The sequence below is a fragment of the Diabrotica undecimpunctata genome, chromosome 6 (genome assembly GCF_040954645.1).
Source record: "Diabrotica undecimpunctata isolate CICGRU chromosome 6, icDiaUnde3, whole genome shotgun sequence".
Lineage (NCBI taxonomy): Eukaryota > Metazoa > Arthropoda > Insecta > Coleoptera > Chrysomelidae > Diabrotica > Diabrotica undecimpunctata.
The window spans coordinates 146,814,645-146,838,151 of NC_092808.1; the positions used below are offsets into that span (position 1 = coordinate 146,814,645).

Consider the following 23,507-nt stretch of genomic DNA (forward strand, 5'->3'; position numbering starts at 1 on the left):
CCAGTACGGATAATGCATATTATGCAGATTAACACCACCCGCACTATTAAACGTAGCCTCGTCTGTCCACAAAATCTTTGACATGATATGCGGTTGTTCTTCTAGCAGACCTAACATCCAATTGCAGTAATCCAGCCTTGCATCAAATCTCTCGCATGTAAAGCTTGGTGGAGAACTACATAATAAGGATGCAGTCTAAAAAACAGAACAACAAATATTGGTAAAAAAGAAATCACTATATTTACTAAACCTCAAAAATCTTGAAAAATCCACAATTGTTTCACAAGCTAAATCGTGCATAAGTATTTTTAAGAAACGGATAAAATGATAAAAGCGCCGTGGTGCCGTTTTTATCGAAATATTAAAATAACAGTTGAATCTAAAGTTTAAAGGGAATTCCAAGTTTCTGACCTAAACGTTCACTTTATAATATGAAAAACCAACCTGTGATGTTTTAAAATCCTTAGCACAGTAGTTTTGGGTATGTTTAATTCTATAGAGATTTGCCGACTACTTATATTGTGGATTCTGATGAATTAAAGCAAGAACATTGATTGAATTATCTTCGGTCATACCTCTACTACGTCGTTTAAAACAAGGACGATGAAAACTACCAGTTTCTCTTAATCTTCTTGCCTTTCAAATACTTCTTTGTCATAATATCTTACAGAATATATACGTGAGGCAATGGCGGCATTTTGGTGACATTGAATATGTCATATGAAATAACAATGGTCAAAATAGGTATCAACATTAAGATTCTTCTGCTATAAAAAATTTTGAAAGTACCTACTAAATTATTTATTAATTCAATTTATAATACAGAATTCTTGGAGATAGTGGATATGGAATTGCTCCATGGTTATTATGCCCATTCAAAAACCCTCGAAACAGAAGCGATGAATTATTTAATGTCACTCATTCCAGAGAAAGGGTGATAATTGAAAGAGTATTTGGGCAGCTAAAGCACAGGTTTTCTATATTAGAGTCAAAAGTAAGAGTATCTTTGCCAAAAGTTCTAAAAATCATTATTTGTTGTGCTGTTTTGGATAAAATTTCTCAAAAACATCTACGAGATGATTTTGAGTTTAAGAAAATGAACTGGAAACCCCAAAGGACCTCCATGATGTACCTATACCACAATGAAGCAGAAGTAAATAACATCCGTCTAAGAGGAGATGCAAAATGTCAATTAATAATGGAAACAATATTTAACAATAATATTTAAAAACAATATTTAACTTGATTTTGTAATTTTCTAGCGTTAATTTGTTTACTTAAATGTCATTGTCAATTTTTGTGTCATAGACACTGCAAGATATATAACTAGTTTGTTTATTGTTTTGTTATTTAATACACTGACACTTTTATTACAAAATTAAGAAAACAAATGTGAAATTATAATAATCGCAGTACATATTTGGAAATAACAAATACATTAAAAAATTGCAGTACATATTGGGAAATCATAAATACATTACAAGTTCATGTATTCTCGTAGTTATGATACATTGCGACTAGAAATTCTTCAGAAATTCGAGATTGTACATTTGTCAATTTTTCTATCAGAAGTTTTTCCCTTTTGGACAAGTCTAGCAACATTTAATTGTTCAAGAAGAACAACTTGTTGCAACTCTTGTGTTGACAAACTTTCCCTTTCCTCAGTCTCTAACTTAAATTTCTTCTTCTTAGGACGTTTTGTCAGCGTTCGTACTAGCTGATCCAGTATTTTGTAGATTATTCTTTGTCATTCTTCTCCATTGTCAGTTTCAATGGAAGATCCCCCAGAAATATTCGTGAATACTGGATTTTTTTTCAAAATCAATATATTCAGAAATTCTTTTTTCAGCTCGCGCAATTTAATTTTTTTGTTACCAGTCATATTCTTCTCCGTTTTCTTCTTGTGTTTTCATGTTATTGAGATTTTTTTTTAATTTCTCAATAGTAATATTTGCACCAGAAGTCTTAATAAATTGGTCTTTTATTTCATTCCAGTATGTATGCTTAAATGCTTTTTCAAACTAGATGCTTGAGTAAATCGCTTAAAACAAATTTCACACGCGTAAGGTTTTTCCCCAGTGTGTCTTTTCATATGCCTTTTCAAATAATTTTTCTCAGAAAACTGCTTCAGACAAATGTTACACTTATACGGTTTTTCTCCAGTATGCATTCTCAAATGCTTTTTTAAATAATCTGCTAAAGTAAATCGCTTAAAACAAATTTCGCACGCGTAAGATTTTTCCTCAGTGTGCGTTTTCATATGCCTTTTTAAAGTATCTTGCTCACAAAACTGCTTAAAACAAATTTCACACTTATAAGGTTTTTCCCCAGTATGCATTCTCAAATGCCTTTTCAAACTATCTACTACAGTAAATTGCTTAAAACAAATTTCGCACTCGTAAGGTTTTTCCCCAGTGTGTGTTTTCATATGCCTTTTCAAATGGCTTTGCTGAGAAATCTTCTTGAGACAAATTTCACACTTATAAGGTTTTTCTCCGTTCACACTTATATGCTTTTTCAAATGACATTGTAAATACTCTGCTGTAGTAAACCGCTTAAAACAAATATCACATTCGTAAGGTTTATCCCCAGTGTGTATTTTTATATGCCTTTTCAAATGGCTTTGTTGAGAAAACTTCTTGAGACAAATTTCACACTTATAAGGTTTTTCTACAGTATGCGTTCTCAAATGCCTTTTTAAATAATCTGCTATAGTAAATCGCTTAAAACAAATTTCGCACGCGTAAGATTTTTGACACTCATTAGATTTTTTTCCAGTGTGTGTTCGCAAATGTATTTCTAAATATCGTGCTTCGATAAATTTCTTAAAACAAATATCACAGTTGTAAAGTTCTTGTCCAATCTCAGGTTTGTTTAATATTGTTTCTTCGGGTTGTAGACTCACATATTCTTCATAGCATGACTGGTCAGGTGATGTCTTCATAGTCTCCACTCTATTCTCCCCTTGGAGAAAATCTGAAGTATAAACAAATCCATAAACATTTTTATTTGTGTTGGAAGTAAAAATTAATATAGAAACTACAAAACAAAAATAAAGTAGCAAAACTAAATCAATGTTACAAGTATAGAGTGATGAGTGTCTTACAACCCGGCTTTTTAACGTAAGAGATAGAAAAAACAGTTACCTTGCGAAATAAAAAGAGATGAAACTCGTAGAGGTGGGAAATAATCGGTAGAAACATATAATTTACATTACATTACATTACCACTATCGATAGTCTCACACCTTTAGACGTTAGCTTCGAGCTAAATCACCTCGGTCATAATTATTATGTGTAACGTCGTATGTGTGACGTATTTCCATTTTTTAATTTCTCATAAAGTAAAAACTGATTGACCACAATAAAGCAAAAATGTGAAAATATTTTAATTAATAGTGATTATTTTAAATTATTAACCAAGAATAATTTCTACTATGATTTGAGGAGTTTCATACACTCTTGTCACGGAATAATTACCAATCCTTCGTGGATTGGTGGTAAGAATACGACACTACGACACAGACGATTAGAGTTCAAAACCCACATGTGGTTTTCTTTTTTTTTTTTTAATAATTTGAAATTATGCAGAGATCGTTTTGCTTTGAATTACTAAACATTTATGTCAGTCGTTACTAGTATTAGAAGTGTTTAAAATTAAACATAAATATCTTATTGAAAAAACAGTATCGTCGTACTTTCGAAAATACCACAAAAGTAAAAATTCTTCAAACATAAAAGAACGTTCTAAATAAATGTACTTACAAAAAATGTTTAAATAGGTAGAAATTCTATAAAAATATTCTAAATAAACGTATTTTATTTTAATGAAATGTATTTACAAAAAATGTTCGAATAAGCCTCCATTAGCAGCACCCAATCTATTATAACAGTTTCGTCTAACATTAGTTAATGTTTCTGGACTAATACCTCTCATTGAATCAGAGATCTTTTCTCTTAATTCTTAGAGAGAATTAGGCCTATCGTCTTCAATTGCATATAATTTGGACTTTATACATCCCCACATAAAAAAATCACAAAGTGCAAGATCAGGTGATCTTGCAGCCCAAAAAATATCTCCGTGGTCACTAATCAATCGATTAGGAAAAGTCGCACTGAGATATTCACTGACGATGCGAGAATTATGTGAACATTTACTTTTCGAGAACGCTGGGTACGAGCGACATAAATCTGACGAGGATTTCCTCGAGACCAATACCGAGCATTCATTGAATTGTGACGGCCATGCAATGAAAACGTACATTCATCGGTGAACAAAACGTTCTCTAAAAAATGTTCATCTTGATGTGACATTTCCATTGCATTTTGACAAAATTCTAAACGTCTATATTGATCCCCAGGGAATTGTTCGTTGGATTTATGAAGTTTATAGGGACGGTATCCATGTCTTTTCAAAATTTTACCTTCTCTAAATATATTGTTCTCCGAGACGAGATGTTGATTGGGTAGGATTTTACTCAATACTTGCACAAATCAAAGTGTCCCTTAGTTCCAAATCTGGATTTACCCCCCTTCGTCTACGAACTCCTCTTGGAGCGAACACTGATCCATAAGTAAAAAAAATACGTATAATAGACTGAATTGTTGACCGTGCTGGAGCCGGCCTATTTGTAAACATATTTACAAATTGTTATCTAATCATGTTGTCTGATAATCCATTCACATGCCAGACAACAATTTGCACTTTTTCCTCGATCGTTAAAACCATTTTCACGAATTGTTTTTTCAATAAAAAGTTTCTGTTTACCGTGCAAAAACACTTCTCGATATGTTATTATTTGATGGCTTGAATTGAAGGCTTGATGATTTGGTTAGCTGTAAAGCAGGAAGCTGTTCGCGAGCATCCATTCCAATGTTGTCAATTGTTTTGAAAATCATTACCTGTACAGAGGAATTGATATTAACACTGAGAATTTAGTGATGGATTTGACATTAAACAGTCTTCACCGGTTTATTTTGCATTCACAACTGAAGACTGTAAAACTGGACTTGAATTTGAATTATTTTGTACTTCTATTTTATAACATTGGAATAAGAATAAATTGTAAATAATAATTTTTTTGAAAACTTGTTACCCAATATGTATCATATTTTCTATTATTTTTTGATTGAGTAAAACAAAAATTTTATCCTTGGTGTGAATTGAACCCCAATCTTCTTGTCAATAGACCACGTCTCTAACTATTACACCAATTCCAAATACAATAAACGTTTTCGGAAGGAACATAGCTACCTTTAGTTTAGTCAAATATTTCAGTTGAGTTATTTTTATTATTAAATAAACTTACAAGATTTATAATTTATTAAAATAAAATATTTTCGAGGTCATCCAAATAATTATGACTGAAGTCAAATAGCCACGTTTAAGAACTAGCTTTATCTCGTACTATCTCACAACTTAATCTGTCTTCTATCCTTTCCGCTATTTTGCTGGGTGGTAAGACACTCATCACTGTAGTTCGATCTGGAAATGCTGTGAAATGACTAATAAATATATTGGATTACTATTTGCTCAAATAAGCAGTATTTTTTCACATAATTTAGTTTTCACCTAATTTTTACTTTAATCTGTGCCTTCTATAAATTGCAAGGAAAAACAGACGACGAAAAAGAGGTTTGATTTGAGGATGAAAAAAACCAAGAAATCTTCGCATTTCTACTTTGGTGTTTTATTCTCAGATGTCTGTACTGCGTCCATATTGGGGTCCCGGACAATTGCCCGGAAACAGTTTAGCGAAAGACAATTCCCCGAAAGCATTCCTCGAATGGACAATTACCTGAATAGACAATTGGCCGAAAAGAGAATTGACCGAAAAATATATTTAAAAATATATCTTTATATGAATTTACTATATACTAATATGGTAACTTATGTACTATTTAAATAGTTATTACTGCTTAGATTGTGTTCGACCTAGCTATCTTGTTAATTAATTTATTATTATAATATATATTTTTTATTCCATGTTCCCTTCACACTTTACTAAGGCTTAGAAATGGCAGAGTACAGCTGGCATATTTAGAACTTAGAATAAACATCTAATTTGTCATTTTTTAAATTTTTTTTACAGTTTATTTTATTTTTTAATATTTTTTTTTTAATTTCATCTCGGGATGTACTTGATTGATTTTAACAAGTAAGTGATGATCTGAGACTCTGAGTGATGAGGGTTTTTCACGATGTGATTGGATTCTAAGTGATCCATGAAGACATCAGCTAGAAGGAGGGAAAAGCAACTGCCCATTGCTAGACCATCTGGTTATTTGTTAAATTTATAATTGAGAAAGGTGCTAGTGTAGTAGGACAGAAAAATGTCTGAGGAGATAAAATTTATGACAGTGAAATGATGTGGAACTGAATGGATTTATTGACTAAGAGTGTTTTTACCAGACCTATTGTTTCATGCTTGGGCACTACAGTACATAGGTTGATCACATCAAAAGAAAGCATAGTGATATCAGGATTTATATTAATGAGTTGAAGTTTATCAACCAATTGGTAACAGTTTGAAACAGTTAGTTTTAATTTAGTTAAATTTAGTTTAGGTTAATATATTCTTTTGGTTATTTTCATTTATCTTTTTTATTTATCATTTTTACCAATTTTATGAAACTGTGATTTAAAAACCATTATCAATAATCCTCTTTTAAGTTTCTATAGCTTATAAACTATTAATTTTTATATAATTTTAATGCTTTTATTATGTATATATTTTTTTAAACCAAATTTATGCAATTTTTACAGTAATGTGTCTAAACTCATGTTTTTATTTGTTTTTTATTTTTAATTGATATATTATGTGCTTGCTCTAGCCCGATTTTTGAATTTTAGATGTGAGAGTATGAACTAATTGATGATACTGACAATATAATATTTATGTTACAATATTTTTAAGCCATCCAATGTCAGGTTAAATTATGGTTTCATGCAATGAACATTTATAGAAATATTCGACAGTAAATAAGCATTAAATATAAGCTTAATATATGTCAGTATTGCGATATGGTCAATTATTTCATACACTCACATCTAAAATTATGGGCAAGAGCTCTTAGTATAATTATATGAAATGAAAATTTAAAACAAACAAAAACGTGAAAAATACATATATCATTAAAAGCATTAAAATTATACCTACAAATAAAATATACCAAAATAAAATTATATCTTGCATTTTAAAAATACTTATACAATAAAAACCATTAAAATTATGCCTAAGGTAAAAATTAATAGTTTAGAAACTACAGAATAAAGTGAAGTTAAATTAAGCAATTCCTGTTTTGAGATTTCTGGCTTCATTGCCAAATATATCAGTTTACAAAATAATTAACAAATATATCAATTTATAAAATAATTTACAATATTTAGCTATATTTAAAGTAAAAAATAATATTTTATGAATGCTTTTTAAAATGAATTAAAAAATTGTGGCTTCTCATAACAAAACACAATTTCGTCAAAGTATCTTTATATTTTAAAATACTCCTATACTTTATCCAAACATATAATTCAGATGACAAGTTTATGTTCATTGCAGGAAACTCCAATTGTCCATACCTTAGACAAGTTGTCTAAGGTCCATACTGTGCCCAAAAATCAAAGAATCATTAACCAAAAAGGCTTTTAGTTCTAAAGATGGAAAAATTACTTAAAATATTTTATCTACTCACTTTTATTATCTAGTATTTCTTCAAATGACATAGCTGTATATTCATTTTGTCCTATTTCAGTTTTTACAGAAGGGTCAGTAAATTCTAAACAATCATATGTATCATTTTTACTTTCTCCTTTGGTTTCTTTCACAAACTCAGTTTTAAAGATATCCAGAAAAACGTCAACAATCTCATTATTTTCTATTTCTATTTTACAAGTCTCCTCCTCAACTTCCATTTTTTGATCTAACGAATCTGGATTTGGAATCACACCACACCACACATATTATATTGCGATTTAAGGTTATAATGGTTATATCAAAGAAGATAGACGCTTATAGAAGACCAGTTCAAATGGGCGATTTGGTTACGGTTTAAGAGGGTGGCTGCATAAACTCACAGCGTGGTGCCGTGGCCGTCGGCTTAAAACAGTTAGGGGGAAGTGGGAAAGGAGTACGAACGGGTAACTTTGCATCTACGCCTAAACAAATTTCGATGCCATTGATTTGCAAACTGTCTTTTTTTTTGTTTTTTCACAATAAAATCTTTATTTTCAATATATTAAATTGTTAAATTTTTAATTTTAAAACTTAAAAATGTATGATATTTACAATATTCAAAGTATTTATTTTTTTAATTGTATAACTTTGAATTAAAAATTGGTTTGTTCCAACACAACGAAAAACCGTCACATAACTTTTTATTATACTGTTTTTCTGCCCAGAAATTAACGAAACAATTTTAAAAAATTTCAATTTAAAAAAAAGTATTCAATGAAACTTTTTACTAAATTATGAAATTTTCCATTTCGCCAAAACTTCCATTTCATCCAAAATTTTTCAATAACAACAAAAAGCATTCCTGATTTATTTTTGAAATAACAAAATAAACTTTAACAGTACATTTTAATGAATAGTACCTATATGTGAAAGTTTTTACGCTGTATGGGTACTATTTAATCTTGTTTTAAAATAACAACTAATAGTATCTAAAACATAATTTTCACAATGAATGAATATTGGTGAAATTATTACAATATAGTCTTAAACTGATTTATACTTAAGATTTGTACATATTTCAATTAAAAATTTGAATTATAATAATTTTTCTAAAAAGATTAATTTATTAAAAGTTAAAATAATATTATTTTCTTTAAACAATTTTATAAAACGCAAAAATTTAATCCTATTCTACGACCACGCGGCATCTACATATAAAAATATCTAAAGTTGCATTTATTGCCCCACTCTTTCATATTTTAGAAGCAAACCGCTCCTTAGTGGTACCACGTGCAACACGTGCGTTCCACTCGTCCCACTTTTCTTTATCTATGTCACATCTTTTGCTATGCTCAAAAATAACAGTGAAAAATTCTTCTATAAGCGTCTATATTCTTTGGTTATATCAAAGAAATAAATAACAACAGTTGTTGTCTATACTGTGGCAAAAGTATAGAGAAAGTGCCGGTGAAGTTAGCTACAAATGAACCATATTGCCATGTGCTTATTATGTATATGTTTTATGCCTTAAATATGCTTTGAAAAAGTACATTTTTATTATATTATTTTATAGAATCTGGTATTTTTTAAATTTATATAAAACACGAACGAATGAATATATGTTTCTTTTGATATTAGTTGCAGTTAGTTAATAGAAAAAAAAAAATTATAATTGGCCTTTGGTTTTTGGTAGATTAGCAAACAAACTTAGCAATATCAGAGAAAAACCCAACACAGAGAAGCGACAGCTCTTTGAAGTTACGTGGCCAAGCCGCCAATGACAGCTAACAACCAGAAAATTAATAGTCAGTGGGCATATCACACAATATAAATTCTTCGAGCGTAGGCGCAAAATTTCGGGCCAATGTTTTTTAAATGCATTCATTTTTTCCGAATCCTGAAAAAACTAATAAGTATTTTTGAAAAATTTAAACGCAGAGTGAAAGACTACATTATTACTGAGGGCCGAAAGTCCCTGAAAACTTCTATAATATTTATTTTAATAAGTTACAGGGGTGAAAGAAAAAGAGAAAATTTAGTGTGATTTTTAATTTGAAATATCTCATTCAAAAAAACTTTTTGTTTATTCTAAGGGACTTTCGGCCCTCGGTAATAATGTAATCTTTCATTCTGTATTTAAATTTTTCAAAAATATTTGTTAGTTTTCTCAGGATTCGAAAAAAAAAATGATTGCATTTAAAAAGAATTGGCCCGAAATTTTGCGCCTACGCTCTTAAATCAAATTGAGCATTTATGTTGACTTTCAATAAATATGAAATATTGCACTAAATAGTTACCTGCAGGGTCGACTTTTGTTGACATTCTTAATGGTATAATTATTTTTTATTTACAAAAGGTAATTTACTGATGCCACCCGGCTGTCGCGGAAGTTACGCTAAAACGTCTTTTGACGTGTCCCGTCCTTAAAGAGTTACACAATGAAATTTTTTTAAAACAAATTTTAAGACAGTTTCCACACCACCCCAGAGGTATGTCTTGTGGCGCGTTACTTTTTTTGAATGGGTGTTCGCCAAGAGCCATATTGTCCCATTAAATAAAATGAACAAAACACTTAAATAGTATAAAACAAAACCAAATAAAATTCTATAAAAAAAAATAAAAATAATTGTTGATATAACAAAACATTGTACTATTCTATTTAAACACAAACACTATACACTATACACTCTTCACTACACTCTTCACTCTACACTAAAGTCTTCGAATATACAAAACAATCTTTTCACTTAAGTCCAAAACAGAGTTTTATAGTGTCGATGAATTTAAAAAAATATGTGATATATTTCTTGACAATCTCTTAAACGAAACAATTAAATCACATGTAAACTTAAAGAGAAAAAATCGTATTTCGCGTAGGTATTCAGCAAAAATAAAACATTTTACTCTCACACTATATTTTTTAAGGCCTCGAGCCTATAATTACCTATGCAAACTACTGACACTTCTTACAAAAAAAAGTCTTCAAATAATGACAGAACATCTTTTATGTAAGCCAGGTCTATTTTATGTATCGATGAAATGTCCCTCATGTCTAACCTGTTTTATGATATAGGTAAAGATGAAATAGTTGGATTTGGGGACATGAAAAAAAAAATCATCAATATGTCGAAATGCTTTGGCTATTATGGCCAGAGGCTTATATTTTTTATGAAAGCTGCCTTTAGCTTTTTTTTGTTCGATCGCAAGTACAATCAAGAGACCTTAAACCTATTATTGAAGAGTGTGTTGTCAAATTATCAAGCATTAACTTGAATGTTGTATAAATTTCAAGTGATATAGGATCAAACATTCTAGAATTAGCTAAATTATATTATAATGTTACTCCTGAAAATCCTGAATTTTATTCAAGTAGGAAATAAAAATTTGTTTTATATATTTGACCTAAGCCATGGATTTATATAAAGCTACAAGAAAAAATTAAATAAAACATACATTTAGGTTTGCTGATAAAATACTTCATGGAAGTTTAGTGAGTATTTTTATGCATAAGACCAAACTTAATTTTATAGATGCGTCCCTAAATTGACAGATGCTCATTTGCACCCTTCCAAGTTAATTCCACAAGCCATCCAGCGTGGTTTGTGGAATGAACACATATATGACTTTAGGTGCTCTTCCTGCAGATGCATTTGGCACACTTGTGGTCATAGAAAAGTTCGACAATTTGTTTGGTATTTTAAATTCAAATTCTTTACGAAACCCCAATAAATACGAAATTGTTTTGATGGATCAAAATTTCTAAATGATAGTTTGCAGTTCTTGAGTGAGCTTAAAATAATTAATTCAGATAATCAAGATATTTCAAAAAAAAAAAAATTAAATCTCATAAATTTTGGAAAATAACAATTAAATAGTAGGTAGTGTTATAAATCTCTGGTAAAAGTTGTCAAAGCTGGACTTGCATTTGGCACACTTGTGGTCATAGAAAAGTTCGACAATTTGTTTGGTATTTTAAATTCAAATTCTTTACGAAACCCCAATAAATACGAAATTGTTTTGATGGATCAAAATTTCTAAATGATAGTTTGCAGTTCTTGAGTGAGCTTAAAATAATTAATTCAGATAATCAAGATATTTCAAAAAAAAAAAATTAAATCTCATAAATTTTGGAAAATAACAATTAAATAGTAGGTAGTGTTATAAATCTCTGGTAAAAGTTGTCAAAGCTGGACTGTATGTATTTAAAAACTAGATGTATAAATAGAGATCGTTTAGAAAACTTTTTTGGACGTATCAGGAACAGGTTGGTAATTATGTAAACCCGACACCTATCCAATTTTCAAGGGCTTTGTACTGGCAAACATATTTACATTCAGGAAGTATAAATTGAGTAAAAAAGAGGCCTACTATAAAAAGTATTTCGGGAATAACTTCATGCATGTGCAAAGATACAATGGAAGAACTATAATAATAAATAAAGTCATGTATTGATGATATTTTTTTTCCAATATTTTTATTAAACAAACTTGATTAAAAATATAGGAAAAGAAATGAAAGGCAGAATTTACGAAATAGTCATCAGACCATGTGACATCTGACACAGAGGACAAAAAGACTGCTCGAAACAGTGGAGATGAAAACCGCTCGAAAAATCGATGGTAAGATACTATGGGACAGAGCTAGAAGTACAGATATACGACGAAAATGCAAGGTGAGAACATTGAAATCTGGGTAGAAAACAGAAAAGTAGAATGGAATGACCACATAAGCCGAATGACAAAAAATAGAGTAGTAAGGACGGCGAGAGATGGTTCTCCAATGGGAAGAGGATCAGTGGGAATACCACGATGGAACGACAACTTACTGGAGGCACATTGAAAAAACAGACAGTCACGTCTATCAAAAAGAAGAAGAAGAAGATGTATTCATGAAAATGTACTTAAAAATATTAATTATTTATGTTGTAATATTTTTTTCTGTCTTTCTATTTTTGCTTTATTATTTTTACTCTTAAGTTCATTGTTAATATATTTAATGTTATAAAAAATTTTTAATCTTATAAATAATTTTTTTACGTACAAATTCGGGAACTCTTTACAAGGCTGATCAAAGTTTATTTCCTGCATCGAAGAAAATATTTTATTTGATATACCCTGGTCTCGTGAATTAGCTTCGAATTTAGAATTAAAATGACATTCTAGCAAATAAACAAATTTAATAAAATTCTTTGGTGGTGAGTATAAATGACCAAAAATATTTTCTCCCTCATGAAATGCCTTGAAATGAATAAATAAATTATTGGTATCCAATTCTTGACACTCCATTGCAAATGTTTTGCAAGTATTGCAGTTGTGAATTTCAAGGCATTTCTTCAATAAATATCCACAAACATAACTGAATGCATTCAGGACAGCCAAATTTTCTTTTGTATAGTCATTGTCAGGAAGCACTAGTGCTTTTTGACTTATTCCTTTTCCTGTCACAGATGAACATCCGCGAATCGCACAAATATATCCAGCCATTTTAAATATAAATTAAACTTTTAACTATAAACTATAACTATAAACTTATATATTTAACTATAAACTATAACTATAACCTTTTAACTATAAATAAATTATATAAATGGTCAAATGCACTTGTTGCGTCGAGTATTTACCATAGACGCCTACGGACTATCGAATACAACCAGAATTAAAGAATAAGCACGTGTTTTTGACAGTAATACAACCAGAATCGGGCATGCGTATACAAAAATGGTACCCGCTTTTGGACCGCTGTGTCGCTTCTATGTGTCTCTGTTATTCTAGGGCAATATTGTCAAAACTTTGAAAACACTAGTTGCCAGATTGCAACAGATGTTCAGCAGATTTCAATTTTATGACTATTTTCTTACAATTTTGGAATGAAGTGGTACCTGAATACCTTAAAAATTTAAAGTTAATTTAAATTATGAAAAATTAAATTTAAATTAAGTAAACTTCTTTTAAAAACTTAAAAAGAATGTTTAGTAAAATTAATTAATATTATATGGCATGCTCTTTTGTGATTTATTAAAACGACATGGCAACACTCCCAAACAAAAAACTTTCCCTCATTTGCAGCTAACTTCACCGGCACTTTCTATAAACTTTTGCCCCTTGTATAGCATTTTTTATATAAAAAGGAGTGCACGTCATAATTTATATAAAGTGACGTCACTTATATTTATAATTTCCAGAACGTCAACCTTAAAGTTCAAATTTTCCCAACACAGCTAATAATACGAAACCCATACGGAACTGCTCGATCTTTCATAGGCGTCAATATGGTATAATAATCAGAAAACTGTAATCATCATTATATTGGGAATTTTAGAATTATATTGATTAAATAACCAAAAACATTTGTTATTATTAATAATATAAATTTTACGAAATAAGTGTTTAAGTCTAATATTCCACAAAATAATAATTTTAATTAAATAGATTAGATAATTATTGTACGCAACTGATACAGGAACACTTCAAATTTTATTGACAGTTCAGCGTGTGGCAAATGAATAGTATACCTATATCTGCCAATTAAAGAAACAAGTATTTATTATGCATTATTTTGTATTCAACTATGCATAGGTATCCTTTTATTAGTGAAATTAATTAATTACAACTACACAGCAAAACGGGCCCGAGAGTTTTGGTAATACTGATCTCCATAAGCGCAATGTTATTTTCTTAACTTGAACCAAAGCATATCAACAAGTCCTCACAGACACTTCGTCTATTTACTAGCAACCCCAGTGGAGTCTTACGTTGCAATGTAATCAATTCTTTTTGTAACTTAGATATCATAGTTTATAATTTAAAAAAATGTAACTCAAAGTTAATCTAACAAAATTCAAAAGACTTTTACCCATATATTTAGTGACTTCAAACATGTTCATCCAGATAGCACGGATGATGGAATAGTTATTCCGAAAACGTTCTGTGATGTAGCTCGATAGAGTTTTTGTTATTATACCTTTTATAAAGGAATTTTTTTATATCTTTCCTTACAGAACACCCTATATTTGATGGCATTTTTGAATAATTGTCCTTAAAAAAAGAATAAAAAGAAGTATTTGTTTTTACTTCCTCGTATTTAAGTATTTACTTAATAGTAATTGAATAAAAGAACACTAACTACTTTATTAAAAAGAGTTTACTTGGGGCAAAAAGTAATCTCTGTTATTTTCGAGTAGTTACTGAAGATTTACTATCAGATTATTTTTGGCAACAGCTAGATGAAATCAGAGGAAGTACAGTTTGCTCTCGACAAAAGATGGAGATTTTTCTGCGATACGTTAGTGATACTGGATTGTAATAAGGTATTGCTGTAGATTTCGGCGTTTACCATACGACGGTATGTATTTAGTAACAGTTTTAAGTAGAACTTTAAAATTTTTGGGAGATCAAAACAGTGGATAAAGTTTCCGTCTGACATGAAAGGTATGGAAGAAGCAAGAATAAAATGGACAAATCGATTCCAAATACCTAGTCATTGGTGCACTGGATTGTACCCATGTTCGTATTAAAAAACCTTCAGAATGTGGTGACAAATTTATTGATAGAAAGGATTTCTTAGCATAAATGTACCGGACGGTCCAATAAGCCGATCTCTCGGCTATATATCAGAAACTATTCATGTTATAACTTTAGGAGAAAAAATTCCTTAGTAAAAGTGGCCAAGAGAAATTGCTGGAAATAACTTACAAGTTTCTGGGTTAACCGCTAGGGGTCATAACGTGTGAAGAAAAATTTGAAAACCAGTTTTTTGTGAAATATGCCCAATTATAACAAGTATTAACCTTTTGACTGCCGGCAACGCAGCTCCCGCGTTGGAACAAAGTTTGGCCCTGTGCCGTGCACTCGCCTACTGCGTGCTATACCTGCTTCATTTCAAAAGTCTAATTTTCGGATGGCACATAGGGCATAACCACATACTGGGACTGGCAGTCAAAGGGTTAAATAAGTAAACTAGAAAGAGGCCTAAATTAAGCACAAAGTTGTTCAAGAACTTTTTTTTTTATTTTGTCAAATAAAGGGTGGGGGAGAGTGGGAAAGTATTTATGGATAAATACCTATAACTTTGGATCAACCGATTTTAACGAAATTAGTGTCATTAAAAAGAGTGTGGTTTACATCTACAATAAAAAAATTGCATTTAGTTTTAAATTTAGTTTTTTTTGCAATTTAGTTTTCTTCAAAATGTTTAATGGAAACACCTATTTACTGTAGTTTATATTGGAACTGGATTAAATTCGTAACAAAACGCATAAATATAAGTAAGTATATTATTGACTCACCCTTTCTTATAACTTAAAATTAAATGTGTGAAAGATCATACAAATATCTCGATCATTAAAACTTAATGTCCAATTAAATGTTCAAATTGTTTTCCACACAAAGATGTAATCTTTCGCGCGTAGACATAACAGCTGCTTCAATCTCAGCTGTTGATATACTATTTATTGCGTTGTTTCATGTCGTCTCAAGTGGTTGGTCGAGTTTGGTACACTAAGTCCTTCAATCTTCCCCACAGATAAAATCCAGACATGTTAAATCTGGAGAACTAGCTGGCCATGCAAATATACTTCCCCTTCCTCCCATATCATACAATTCTGCATTTGATATACATCAGGAATTATTAGTACTGATAATTAATTACTAATATTACCAATATTAATATCTATTGAAAAAAGTGCAATCTTCAATTCTTCAATTATAACACTTCTTAACAATGTTTTGACTGCTATCAATAAATAAACAATATGAACTGTTATTTCATATGAATATGTCATATGAAATAACAATGGTCAAAATAGGTATCAACATTAAGATTCTTCTGCTATAAAAAAATTTGAAAGTACCTACTGACTTATTTATTAATTTAATTTATAATACAGGAGAATTCTTGGAGATAGTGGATATGGAATTGCTCCATGGTTATTATGCTCATTCAAAAACCCCCGAAACAAGCGATGAGTTATTTAATGTCACTCATTCCAGAGAAAGGGTGATAATTGAAAGAGTATTTGGGCAGCTAAAGCACAGATTTCCTATATTCTTCTTCTACGGCACTACAGCCCAAAATGAGCCTTGGCCTCCTTTATTTTTTGCCTCCACCCTTGTCTGTCTGTGGCTGCTCTTCTCCATACACGGACTCCTAAAAGTGCTTGTGCGTCGCTGCTTACTGTGTCTTCCCAGCGCTTTCTTGGCTTTCCAACTGGTCTCTTTCCCTGCATTCTGGCGTTCAGTGCTCGTTTTGGTAGCCTATCCTCTCCCATTCGTCTCCACAGATTTCCTATATTAGGGTCAAAAAGTAAGAGTATCTTTGCCAAAAGTTTTAAAAATCATTATTTGTTGTGCTGTTTTGGATAAAATTTCTCAAAAACATCTACGAGATGATTTTGAGTTTAAGAAATGAACTGGAAACCCCAAAGGACCTCCATGATGTACCGACACCACAATGAAGCGGAAGTAAATAACATCCGTCTAAGAGGAGCTGCAAAATGATAATTAATAATGGAAACAATATTTAACAATATTTAAAAACAATATTTAACTTGATTTTGTAATTTTCTAGTGTTAATTTGTTCTTAATTTGTTTACTTAAATGTCATTGTCAATTTTTGTGTCATAGACACTGCAAGATATATAACTAGTTTGTTTATTGTTTTGTTATTTAATACACTGACACTTTTATTACAAAATTAAGAAAACGAATGTGAAATTATAATAATCGCAGTACATATTTGGAAATAACAAATACATTAAAAAATTGCAGTAAATATTGGAAAATTACAAATACATTAAAAAATTGCAGTACATATTGGGAAATCATAAATACATTACAAGTTCATGTATTCTCGTAGTTCTGATACATTGCGACTAAGAATTCTTCACAAATTCGAGATTGTACATTTGTCAATTTTTCTATCAGAAGTTTTTCCCTTTGGACAAGTCTAGCAACATTTAATCGTTCAAGAAGAACAAGTCGTTGCAACTCTTGTGTTGATAAACTTTCCGTTTCCTCAGTCTCTAACTTAAATTTCTTCTTCTTAGGACGTTTTGTCAGCGTTCGTACTAGCTGATCCAGTATTTTGTAGATTATTCTTTGCCATTCTTCTCCATTGTCAGTTTCAATGGAAGATTCCCCAGAAATATTCGTGAATACTGGATTTTTTTTCAAAATCAATATATTCAGAAATTCTTTTTTCAGCTCGCGCAATTTAATTTTTTTTGTTGCCAGTCATATTCTTCTCCGTTTTCTTCTTTACATCTGTTTTCATGTTATTGAGATTTTTTTTTATTTCTCAATAGTAATACTTGCACCAGAAGTCTTAATAAATTGGTCCTTTATTTCATTCCAGTATGTATGCTTAAATGCGTTTTCAAACTAGATGATTGAGTAAATCGCTTAAAACAAATTTCACACGCGTAAGGTTTTTCCCCAGTGTGTATTTTCATATGCTTTTTCAAATTACTTTGCTCAGAACACTGCTTAAAACAAATTTCACACTTATAAGGTTTTTCCCCAGTATGCGTTCTCAAATGCCTTTTCAAATTATCTCCTACAGTAAATCGCTTAAAACAAATTTCACATGCGTAAGGTTTATCCCGAGTGTGTATTTTCATATGCCTTTTTAAATTACCTTGCTCACAAAACTGCTTAAAACAAATTTCACACTCGTAAGGTTTTTCCCCAGTGTGTGTTTTCATATGCCTTTTCAAATGCTTTTGCTCAGAAAATTGCTTAAAACAAATTTCACACTTATAAGGTTTTTCTCCCTTCACACTTATATGCTTTTTCGAATGACATTGTAAATACTCTGCTGTAGTAAACCGATTAAAACAAATTTCACATGCGTAAGGTTTATCCCGAGTGTGTATTTTCATATGCCTTTTTAAATTACCTTGCTCACAAAACTGCTTAAAACAAATTTCACACTTATAAAGTTTTTCCCCAGTATGCATTCTCAAATGCCTTTTCAAACTATCTACTACAGTAAATCGCTTAAAACAAATTTCGCACTCGTAAGGTTTTTCCTCAGTGTGTGTTTTCATATGCCTTTTCAAATGGCTTTGCTGAGAAATCTTCTTGAGACAAATTTCACACTTATAAGGGTTTTCTCCCTTCACACTTATATGCCTTTTCAAATGACATTGTAAATACTCTGCTGTAGTAAACCGCTTAAAACAAATTTCACACGCATAAGATTTTTCACACTCATTAGATTTTTGTCCAGTGTGTGTTCGCAAATGTATTTCTAAATATCGCGATTCGATAAATTTCTTGAAACAAATATCACAGTTGTAAAGTTCTTGTCCAATCTCAGGTTTGTTTAATATTGTTTCTTCGGGTTGTAGATTCACATATTCTTCATAGCATGACTGGTCAGGTGATGTCTTCATAGTCTCCATTCTATTCTCCCCTTGGAGAAAATCTGAAATATAAACAAATTCATAAACATTGTTTGTTTGTGCTGGAAGTAAAAATTAATATTGAAACTACAAAACAAAAATAAAGTAGCAAAAGTAAATCAACGTTAGGAGTATAGTTCGATCTTGTGAAATGACTAATAAATATATTGGATTACTATTTGCTCAAATAAGCAGTATTTTTTCACATAATTTAGTTTTCACCTAATTTTTACTTTAATTAGTACCTTCTATAAATTGCAAGGAAAAACAGACGACGAAAAAGATGTTTCATTTGAGGATGGAAAAACCAAGAAAACTTCGCATTTCTACTTTGGTGTTTTATTCTCAGATGTCGGTACAGCGTCCATATTGGGGCCCCGGACAATTGCCCGGAAACAGTTTACTGAAAGACAATTCCCCGAAAGCAATTCCTCAAATGGACAATTACCCGAATAGACAATTGGCAGATAAACAATTGGCTGAAAAGAGAATTGACCGAAAAATATATTTAAATAGTTATTGCTTTATATGAATTTCCTATAACACTAATACGGTAACTTATGTACTATTTAAATAGTTATTACTGCTTAGATTGTGCTTGACCTAGCTATCTTGTTAATTAATTTATTATTATAATATATATTTTTTATTCCATGTTCCTTCACACTTTACTAAGGCTTAGAAATGGCAGCGTACAGCTTGCATATTTAGAACTTAGAATAAACATCCAATTTGTCATTTTTTAAATTGTTTTTACAGTTTATTTTATTTTTTAATATTTTTTTTTAATTTCATCTAGGGATGCATTTGATTGATTTTAACAAGTAAGTGATAGTAGGACAGAAAAATGTCTGCGGAGATAAAATTTATGACAGTGAAATGATGTGGAACTGAATGGATTTACTGACTAAGAGTGTTTTTACCAGACCTATTGTTTCATGCTTGGGCACTAAAGTACATAGGTTGCTCACATCAAAAGAAAGTATATCAGGATTTATATTAATGAGTTGAAGTTTATCAACCAATTGGTAACAGTTTGAAACAGTTAGTTTTAATTTAGTTAAATTTAGTTTAGGTTAATGTATTCTTTTGTTTATTTTCATTTATCTTTTTTATTTATCATTTTTTACCAATTTAAATTTAATTATAAACTATTAATTTTTATATAATTTTAATGCTTTTAATTTTAATTCTTTTAAACCAAATTTATGCAATTTTTACGGTAATGTGTCTAAACTCATGTTTTTATTTGTTTTTGATTTTTAATTGATATATTATGTGCTTGCTCTAGCCAATTTTTGAATTTTAGATGTGAGAGTATGAACTAATTGACGATATGGCAATACTGACAATATAATATTTATGTTACAATATTGTTAAGCCATCCAATGTCATGTTAAATTAGGGTTTCATGCAATAAACATTTATAGATATATTTGACATTAAATATGCTTTAAAAGTAAGCTTAATATACGTCAGTATTGCCATATGATCAATTATTTCATACTCTCACATCTAAAATTATGGGCAAGAGCACTTAGTATAATTATATGAAATGAAAATTAAAAAACAAACAAAAACATGAAAAATACATATATCATTAAAAGCATTAAAATTATATCTACAAATAAAATATACCAAAATAAAATTATATCTTGCATTTTAAAAATACTTATACAATAAAAACCATTAAAATTATGCCTAAGGTAAAAATTAATAGTTTAGAAACTACAGAATAAAGTGAAGTTAAATTAAGCAATTCCTGTTTTGAGATTTCTGGCTTCATTGCCAAATATATCAGTTTACAAAATAATTAACAAATATATCAATTTATAAAATAATTTACGATATTTAGCTATATTTAAAGTAAAAAATAATATTTTATGAATGCTTTTTAAAATGAATTCAAAAATTTTGGCTTCTCATAAAACATAATTTCGTCAAAGTATCTTTATATTTTAAGAACTCCTATACTTTATCCAAACATATAATTCAGATGACAAGTTTATGTTCATTGCAGGAAACTCCAATTGTCCATACCTTAGACAAGTTGTCTAAGGTCCATACTGTGCCCAAAAATCAAAGAATCATTAACCAAAAAGGCTTTTAGTTCTAAAGATGGAAAAATTACTTAAATATTTTATCTACTCACTTTTATTATCTAGTATTTCTTCAAATGACATAGCTGTATATTCATTTTGTCCTATTTCAGTTTTTACAGAAGGGTCAGTAAATTCTAAACAATCATATGTATCATTTTTACTTTCTCCTTTGGTTTCTTTCACAAACTCAGTTTTAAAGATATCCAGAAAAACGTCAATCTCATTATTTTCTATTTCTATTTTACAAGTCTCCTCCTTAACTTCCATTTTTTGATTATTTGATTTAACGAATCTGGATCTGGAATCACAACACACCACACATATATTGCGTTTTAAGGTTATATCAAAGAATACACCATCCCCCCAAATGGTGTGTTCTGTCGTACCATGGGTGTATTCTGTGGTTATGTCCTTGTCCTTGTATGACAAAAGTATACAAGCCGGTCGCGGGAGGAATGATTCCTACTGTGGCGCACCAAGCGGAAATATATCAAACTCATTATTGACAAGTTCCGTTTTATTTTGAATTTGAATTTTGAAAATAACCTAGAACTTTTATACCTAATGTACTCTTTTATTGTTTTATAATTATTCGTACTGTGAATTTTATATCCTGGATTTTATTTTCGGCTACTTCGAGGTTTTGTGTTTGTATTATAATATATTATATTTATAATGGAAACAAAAGCAGTGACAAGAAACCTTTCTTGTCACTGCTTTTGTTTTTCTAATTTCTAATTTGAATAAACATATTAAACTCTTACATGGAGCAGAACCGGCTACAACAAGTCGAAAAAAATCTTTAGTGTGTACCTCTTGCTTTCGGATTCTCTTCACATACTCCGAATACAGAAATCACTTAATTACAGATCACAAACTTGAGCTGTTTAAGGAAGAAAAGGAATTCGAAAACTATGCAGATTAGTGTTATTTATTAATAGCTAATTATATGAACTAACGAAATATTTTTTTAGATTTTAGAACATAGAAAGAGACTATTGAGAAAAACATGAAATGCTCTTATGTAAAAACCACTGGTAAAAAAATAACTAGCAAAATAGAAAAGACATACTATATTTGTCATAGGTCATTTAAAGCAAGCAGATATATGTCTACGTCTCAAAACAATAGACAGAAATTTTTAAAATCTCTGTCTGGGTTTTAAAAAAAATGGGTTTTCTAAGTTAGATGTTACTTGTCCTTCAACTTTGGATTTAATATGTAATGGAAATCAGTTAAAGGCCACTTTGTATACGCCTCATTTTGGCCATAATTGTAATTTAACCCATATACATTTGACTAAAACTGAAAGAAAACAAATAGCAGGTATGTCTCATTTTTTTCTAATGTAATGTTGTATTAACTTTGCATTTTTTTATTTTAAGGAAAAATCTCTGAAGGTGTGTCATTCCAAAAAATCCTAGATGATATTCGTAATGGGATTTACTCTGAAGAATCCCTTGGACGACTCAGTCTTTTCGATCGCCAAGACTTGAGAAATATAACCAGGGACTTTTCTTTAAAAGAATATGTTCAGCTACATCAGAATGATGTCATAGGCATTCGTTTATGGGTTGAACGATTAAGGTCTCTAAAAGATGAATTTTTAATTATATTTTACACAGAGCAAGGCTCAGATGATCTCCCTAATGTATTCAACATAAATGATTTTGCATTAATATTCATGACGAAATTTCAAGAAAAACAATTGAAACTGTTTGGCTCAGACAAAATATGTGCGGACTCAACGCATGGAACTACAAGTTATGATTTCTTATTAACACTTATGGTTGTGGATGAATTTGGAGAATGGGTGCCTACTGCTTTCTTGCTTTCAAACAGGGCAGATACCAATGTTTTTAAATTTAACAAACACATTTTTTAAATTCTATTAAAAAACAAACTGGTGACATCAAATGTAAAGTGTTTATGTCTGATGATGCTCCAGAATTTTTTAATGCGTGGACTAATATTATGAGTAAACCAGATAATCACCTCCTTTGTGCTTGGCACATCGATAGAAATTGGCGTAAGAACTTGAATAAAATTAAAGGTGATCAAGTGATGAAAGCAAAAGTGTATAAGTACTTGCGTTTGTTATTACAGTCAACTGATCCTGCCGATTTTCAAGAATTGCTAAATTTTGTATTATCTGAATTATTTGCTTGTGAGGATACTGAGGCTTTTGGTCAATACTTTCAAACTTACTATGCTGGTCGTTGTCATTTATGGGCATATTGTTGCAGAAAAGGACTGGGCATTAACACAAATATGTACTTAGAAGCATTGCATCGAACACTGAAACATGTATATTTTCAAGGAAAAAAGAAT

General features: G+C 30.2%; 2 protein-coding genes across 2 annotated transcripts; both read right to left on the bottom strand.

The window, feature by feature from the left end:
- Positions 1 to 1,981: 1,981 nt before the first annotated feature.
- LOC140444070 (uncharacterized) lies at positions 1,982 to 8,097 on the bottom strand. Its single transcript, XM_072535697.1, has 2 exons — positions 7,692 to 8,097; positions 1,982 to 2,976 (listed from the first exon to the last, which is right to left on the bottom strand). Exons 1-2 carry the CDS (start codon positions 7,909 to 7,911, stop codon positions 1,982 to 1,984), a joined length of 1,215 nt encoding a protein of 404 aa, XP_072391798.1. The 5' UTR covers positions 7,912 to 8,097.
- Positions 8,098 to 14,868: 6,771 nt separating this feature from the next.
- On the bottom strand, positions 14,869 to 21,572 carry LOC140444071 (uncharacterized). The gene is made up of 2 exons (XM_072535698.1): positions 21,227 to 21,572; positions 14,869 to 19,097 (listed from the first exon to the last, which is right to left on the bottom strand). The coding sequence occupies exons 1-2, from the start codon at positions 21,441 to 21,443 to the stop codon at positions 18,010 to 18,012; spliced, it is 1,305 nt and encodes a 434-aa protein (XP_072391799.1). The 5' UTR covers positions 21,444 to 21,572; the 3' UTR covers positions 14,869 to 18,009.
- Positions 21,573 to 23,507: the final 1,935 nt, after the last annotated feature.